At 32.9% G+C, this 6,864-nt stretch overlaps 1 protein-coding gene across 1 annotated transcript; it reads left to right on the top strand.

Moving 5' to 3' along the window:
• Positions 1 to 2,155: 2,155 nt before the first annotated feature.
• Positions 2,156 to 6,796, top strand: LOC100266313 (protein WVD2-like 5). Its single transcript, XM_002282182.4, has 9 exons — positions 2,156 to 2,288; positions 2,990 to 3,269; positions 3,350 to 3,643; positions 3,771 to 3,832; positions 3,946 to 4,023; positions 4,134 to 4,233; positions 4,339 to 4,410; positions 4,511 to 4,618; positions 6,120 to 6,796. The coding sequence occupies exons 2-9, from the start codon at positions 3,036 to 3,038 to the stop codon at positions 6,540 to 6,542; spliced, it is 1,371 nt and encodes a 456-aa protein (XP_002282218.1). The 5' UTR covers positions 2,156 to 2,288; positions 2,990 to 3,035; the 3' UTR covers positions 6,543 to 6,796.
• Positions 6,797 to 6,864: the final 68 nt, after the last annotated feature.

A 6,864-nucleotide genomic window follows, 5' to 3' on the forward strand; every position in this document is an offset into this window, starting at 1 on the left:
AAATAAATTTATTTTAAAAAATATTAAATTAAATAAATTTATTTTAAAAAATATTAAATTACATAAAAGTATTTTTTTTAAATATTAAATTAAATAAAAAATATTAAATTAAATAAAAGTATTTTTCAAAAATATTAATTTTTTTCTCAAAATCAACAAAGGGCATTTTTGAAAATACTGAAATATGATATCCTTCAACTCAATTTCCATATTTTCATTGGGTCTTGTGCTCAATTTAAAGAGTTACATGGACCTTTTATTAATTTGGGGGTCATCTACCCCCAAAACATAATTCTCCCTAAAAATTATTATATTTCATTCCAAATATATAACAGATAAAATTTTCCATAAATATGTACTTCAATAATAATCATATAAAAATTTCATAATTAATCTTTTTGTGATAAGTCAATGGAAATGGGGTAATTCATGCGTTCTATTTGTTTTTTTAGTAATGATTATTTTTATTAATTAAGAATTTTAAGAAATCTTTTTATCATTTTAACTTCTCCATAAAAATAAATTTATAAAAATACTAATCTAGAAAATTTAATATTTAATAATTAATTGATTAAATGTATTTATACAAAGATTAATATTTTACCCTATAACACAAATAAAGATTATTTAAATGTGTATAAATCACAAATAACTAAAAAATCATTTAAAAATAAATATTTTTAAAAACAATTCTTTCCTTGTTTTGAGATAAAGTATTCTTTGCTAATTGAAATAATAAGAGGAATGAAGAGTGAAAAGAAGAAAAACAGTGAGAAGAAAAAGCACTTCTCAAAATATTGTTGTCATTTAATGGATGAGATATCCATTCTATAGGTTCAGAAAATGCCCTTAAGCTTTCAAATTCACTACTTCATTTATGTAAATGTTTTAATTTGCAAATTGAAGTGGTGCTTGGTCACCATTAATGACCATTTATAAGACTACCCTCGAATGTTCACTAAATAAACAATCATATAAAAATCTTATAGGAAAAATCTAGCGAAAAATAAGTACAATATTCTTATGAATTTTTAGATTATTTTTAATCTATTAAGTTTATTTCATTAAAAAACCTTGATAGTAAAATCCAATGGAACAAAACATAGATGATGGGAAAAATAGTACAATATATTAACATTCTTTTATAAACATGGTCCCCTTCATGTCGATATCCTTACATTGACATATTTTAATTTTGTATATTAATTTTTGAATAGCAAGGTTGACAATAACTTTATAAATAAATTTATTAGATTATCATAAATAATTTGAAAATGTTTGTTTGTATAATAAGTACGCGATTAATGTTTGTATGTGTGTTTTCTTTTTTCCTTGGGAATTTGAGGAATGATTACCATGGACACGATGGTATTAAGTCTTCATTTCATGACCATACCCTCATCCTTGTCCACATTTTATTTATTTATTTATTAAAAGCTTGTTATTTTGTTTAACAATAAAAATACATGATATTAATTCAAATTATTTTGTAAATCTACACTTCAATATTATTATTACATAAATAAATTTGAGACATAAAATGTATTAAAACTTTTCCTCTAACATGTTTTCTTTTGTGATTTTATGACTTTAACAACACAAAATTGTATCCATTCACATTTTTAAAATCTTATAGATGTACCTAATCATATCGAGTTTTCAAGAGAATCATAATTTTGATTATATATTTCCTTCAAATCACTCTAAAAGTAACAAGATCTTTTACTTTAAAATATTTATTTTTTAAACCTCTATCGAGATGACAAAGGAAAATCAAAAGTTTTTTTTGTGATCTTACAATAATGTTTGATTTCCTTCCTTAATTATAACTCCAAGATTCATTAAATCAAGATATATTTCAACATTAAAATTCACGTTAATTTTTGTTCCTAAAATGCCAAGCGACACATAATATCTTATAATGAATAATATTAAATGGGATTTGTGCATAGTTTCTCACCACGACAAAGCCAAATAATTTGCTTATAACTTCCGACAATATATAACATAAATTAAATGAATGAAAGCAATAAAATATGTAAAATTTATTTACCATTATTGACCATTTATAACATTTATAAGCTTTTATTTCTTTTTCCTTTTTATATTTTTCTTATTTACTGCATTTGTTACTTGCAGTAAATTCTGACAAGGAAGTAGACTGTCTGGTTGTTATCTCAGGCTCCAAGCCTCGATTCCAAAAAGCCGAGTGTTCCCAAAAAAGGCACTTCTGGATCTCTTTGCTATTTCAACCCCTACATCAATGGTGTCTTAATTGCCCCATTCAGGTTATACCCAAGTGTTTTTCTTCTCTGTTTTCCTCTCAAATTCTACTGCATTTTTCTCTGTATGTATAATTGATGTGAATTGAGTAGTACTGTTTTCACTGACCAATTTAGTGTTAACTTGATGCCCTAGTTCCTGTAGATTTCATGCTTCGCTGGAATGGTGTTTGTGGAATCGGGTCTCTATCAGTTTCTGAACTTGCAATTTGGGTTGATTTGAAAATGGCATTTTGTTGTGTGTATTTTTTTTTATTTTTTTATTCTTTATTTTTTTGTGATTTGAAGCTTAGTCTGCCAATGCTTTGGTTTTGGATCGATGAGATTTTGAGATATGGCCAAATTCTTTGTTCTTGAACAATGTCTTGCTCATGATTGTGGCTTTTGGGGAAATCCAAAGTTTCTTTTAGTGGAGAAAATGAAATTGGTTTCTGAAGAGCGTTGTTGTTGTCGTGTTTTTTTTTTCCCCTTGGAAATTAGGATAATCGATATGCCTGAAAATAGCTGTTTTCTTGTTAAAGTGTTGGAAGCCTGGAGAACGGGAATTTGGTGTCTCTTGACAATGGCTTACTTTGGGGGAATTCTCTGGGAACCGTTTCTATGTGGGCAATTGCTGTATCAGTTTCATTTTGGAACTGGAAATAGTTCTGGCCTTCATTTCCTTCTTCTGTTGAATCAGTTTTGTGTTACATTATGTTTCTTTGCAGTGTATGATGTTTTGGATCAGTTAGTGTGTTGGATATTGGCAATTCCATGGTTGATGTGGAGATGAGCCACCAAAATGAGGTTCCTAACTCTGATGCAGAAGGGTTTTTCATGCGAAAAGTAAATGGGATTCTTAATGGTCCCATGGAAAATGAAGCACCAGATGGGAGTACCAAAATAATTTCTGAGTTGGGAGAGAGTGAAACTCTTGAATCTCTGGCACAGAAAGCCGGAGATGGGTCTAATCTCCTTGCTGATGGAAGTGTTTCAATTGTGTCTAAGGTATGTTTTTTTGGTGTAACCATTGCATACTTTTCTATTGCTTAATCTAAAAGCATCTCTCTGTCGATTTCAATTTAAAGGAATCTAGAGTAGAAGGCACAAATAACACAAACCTCTCCAGAAAAGGTCAAGGAAAGACTGACGCTGAGAAGCTTTCAAACAACAAGAGTACTGAAAGAAATAACAAATATGGGAAACATTTAGATGCAATATCTGCTGTTTCAAATGGCTCTGTCGCTTTGAAGCAACCTCTTGCTCTTGCCACCAACCAGAGATCATCTGATGAGAGGCAGATTGCTGAAGGCATCTCAAATATTGATTCAAGCAGGGATGCAATGTTGGCAGCTGAGCCTAGTACCACCAAACTGTCCCTGGTAATTTGTTTCTTTAAATAACCTAATCACAGGTTGGAATCTAAGTTTAAAACAATTTCTTTTTAAGCTTTTGGACACACCCCTTAACAGTTAGTGATCGCAGTTTAATTCCATGTGTGTTGCACAGCAATCTAAAAAGTCTTACATGGTACCCCCTCCCATGAGCATGAAGGAATTGCAAGGCCATAAGTAAGTTGCAAGCAAGAGCTGAGATCATTGATTTTTTTTTATTTGAATAATGACAAAATATCTACTGGCTGAAAACTTAATCTGGGGTTCTGAAATATGGTTTTGCACCACAGGGAACAGACAAAGCATTTGAAACCTGTGAAACAGGGATCACCTGCTAAAGTTGAAGAAACAGCACATTCTGCTTCTTTGTATCCTTCTCACATTAACTCTTTTGCCAAGTTCTTATACTTCCTCAATATTTATGTCTTCTAGCAATTCCATTTTCACCTAAGGTTTTGTTATCCTTATTACTTCATAGAAGCCCTGAGGAAGGAGATGCTAAACCTCAACGAACAGGCCATCTTCCTGCATATGGCTTCAGTTTCAAGTGTGATGAGAGAGCTGAGAAACGAAAAGAAGTTAGTTTGATTCTTATTTGCACAAATTTACATTCATTTTGTGTTTCAGCTTCACTTGATCAAATTCAGGGATTTTATTTTTTTATTTCTTTTTTGATTGGGCAGTTCTATTTGAAGCTTGAGGAAAAGACTCATGCGAAGGAAGTGGAAAGAACTAATAGGCAAGCCAAATCCAAGGTGAGAACATTCTGTGTTTACTGTTTGAATGGTTTTGTTGACTTTGATTCATTGATTTCAGCTGTCCTTTTTGGTGACTTTGAGCTCAAATGTTCTATAGGAGACTCAAGAAGCAGAGATTAAGATGCTACGGAAGAGCTTAAATTTTAAAGCAACCCCTATGCCAAGCTTCTACCATGAACCTACACCCAAGGTGGAGTTGAAGAAGGTAACTTCTATTCTAGTTGTCATGGATTGATATTAAGTACTGTTTGTTTTTAGTTTCTCTCATGGGCATAAACGTCTCCAGTTATATCATATGTTTAGGACCTGAAATATGTTTTTGGAACCTTCTACTTAAAAGTAATCACCCCTCTTTTTTTCTTTGTTCTCATCCTCATTACCTAGAAAATTAATAACGTCTACTGTTGATTCTTGGTCTATTCTTTGTTGTTAGCTAAGGTTCTCTATAGAATGGTTTATCCCCTAAGGATGTCAGTTTTGCTTCTGAAAAACTTTATTTTGTTGGAGAAAGCTTTCCAGATGGATGTTTGTGCATAAAAATTTGTCTGCCTCTTGTAATTACTAAAACACACACCATTTACTCATGAAGTTGTGGTGAAATAATTATTTACATTTGAACCCACAACCAATAACCTAGGTTTGCGAGTTCAAGTTCCACCACTCATTGTTAGGTTGTTAACTACTGTACATTTTCTCATTTCCAGCTTGAGTTGTCACTATGACTGTTTATCTAAACCCATCAAGGTATGGGATGAATGTTTGGTTGACTGCATACAATCATTCAGATACTCTAATTATGCTTTCTGATTGTATGTACAAGCATATTTATTCTCTATAGTACCTTTTGGTTACCTGATTTGAGTGTAAACCGAGATTCCAATAAAATATTTAGTTCTTAACCTTGTATTTCTCAAGCTCTGATGCAATATTCGGTTATTAACCTTCAGACTAAATGTTGATGGTCATGTGTCACAATTTGAGAGTGCAAACCTTTGTGGAAGTTATGATATCACAGTGGACTATTGAAGCCGCTGTAACTTCTGGTGAATATTTTAGGTTTGGTTGAAATATTTTTTGAACTTTGTCAAATGTGTGCTGATTTTCACTTCTATGTAGCTCCTGAAACTTAGAGGGATTTGATAAGACTCTTCTCTCCGCCTTAAGATTTTGTGGCCCTAACACCACCAAGAGAGTGCGGGTGTATCCCACTGGTTTTACTTCCGTCTTTTGACAGCTTCAATATGGAATATTTTAGTAGACAGATTAATGAGTTAGCTATTTAGGTCAGTCTGGAATTTGATTTGGGAAGAGTGTAGATGCACAACTAATCAACTTTCATTTATATGCAAAGATATGACTCCCTTGGCAGTCGAATCATGCACTGGTAATGAAATAAATTTCTGTTGGGCTTGTCTAATATACTGAGAGGATATTAAATTTTGTAGCTAGGGTTTGGGTTGTTAAGAATAGCAAGGGTTATAAGTATGTTTTCTGCTGGCTTCTGCTGATGGCAAATGCTTGGTTTGCATACACGATTTATGTGTTCAGTGTTAGTGTCGCAGGTGTCAAATTCATTTCATCCCCAGATCATAGGATGTAGAAACTCATTTCTATTTCTAATTGGATACACTAGGCCAAATTGCCATTTATATATTTGAACATTTTCAGTTTGGTGTTCTTTTTCTCAAATTCTTTAAATGATGCAGATGCCACCAACAAAAGCTAAATCTCCCAAGCTCAGCTGCCAGAAGAACCCACCAATGGCAGTCACGGAAGAGAACAGCAGCCAAAGCACTCGTTTGGGCCGTCTAAGTCTAGATGAGAAAACCACCCAAAATGGTCCCACCAAAAGATCATCCCCTCAGCAATTGAAGAAGCCACTCCGAAAATCTCTACCAAAACTTCCCTCACAGAAAACCACCTTAGCTAGTGGAACAGAGAATACCACATCTCTTGCCCAACATCAGGAACATCATAAGGTGGAGCAGGAGGCTGGACAGACTTGTGAGCCAGCCAAAAGCCAAGCTCATGTAGATACAGAGTCTGCAGAAGAAAAGGAGCAAGAGCAAGAGCAAGAGCAAGAGCAAGCTTCCTTTGTGGAACTAAAGACCGAGCCAACTGCTTGCTGAGTTCAACCAGGGGCAGCATTGAAATGGGGAATATGTATTCAAAGAACCCCAAATTCCATTTCTACTGAAATATGAAATAGTAGAATTATGAAGGTGTGAATGATCTTGACTCATGTTTTAGTAATGTTCACTTGTTCATAGCCTGTGGCAAAGAGGAGTTGCTATTTGTCTGTTAGTCCCAGTTATGGTTGTGTATCAGGATTTGATTTGCATTTCAGTATCATATTTTGTAATGATCACTTGTTTTATGCTCATTTGTAATTATTATTTATTTTAAAATACCTTAATTTTAGCAAACAAAATGGAACCTCGGCAGCCTCTT

This window comes from Vitis vinifera, chromosome 11, assembly GCF_030704535.1.
Source record: "Vitis vinifera cultivar Pinot Noir 40024 chromosome 11, ASM3070453v1".
NCBI classification, from domain to species: domain Eukaryota; kingdom Viridiplantae; phylum Streptophyta; class Magnoliopsida; order Vitales; family Vitaceae; genus Vitis; species Vitis vinifera.

What these genes read in the sequence shown, in the direction of transcription:
- LOC100266313 (XM_002282182.4), top strand. Translation starts at nt 3,036, where the DNA reads ATGGTTGATGTGGAGATGAGCCACCAAAATGAGGTTCCTAACTCTGAT. An exon ending in ACAGCACATTCTGCTTCTTT is followed by an intron (nt 4,024 to 4,133) that starts GTATCCTTCTCA and finishes ATTACTTCATAG; the next exon opens with AAGCCCTGAGGAAGGAGATG. An exon ending in GAGCTGAGAAACGAAAAGAA is followed by an intron (nt 4,234 to 4,338) that starts GTTAGTTTGATT and finishes TTGATTGGGCAG; the next exon opens with TTCTATTTGAAGCTTGAGGA.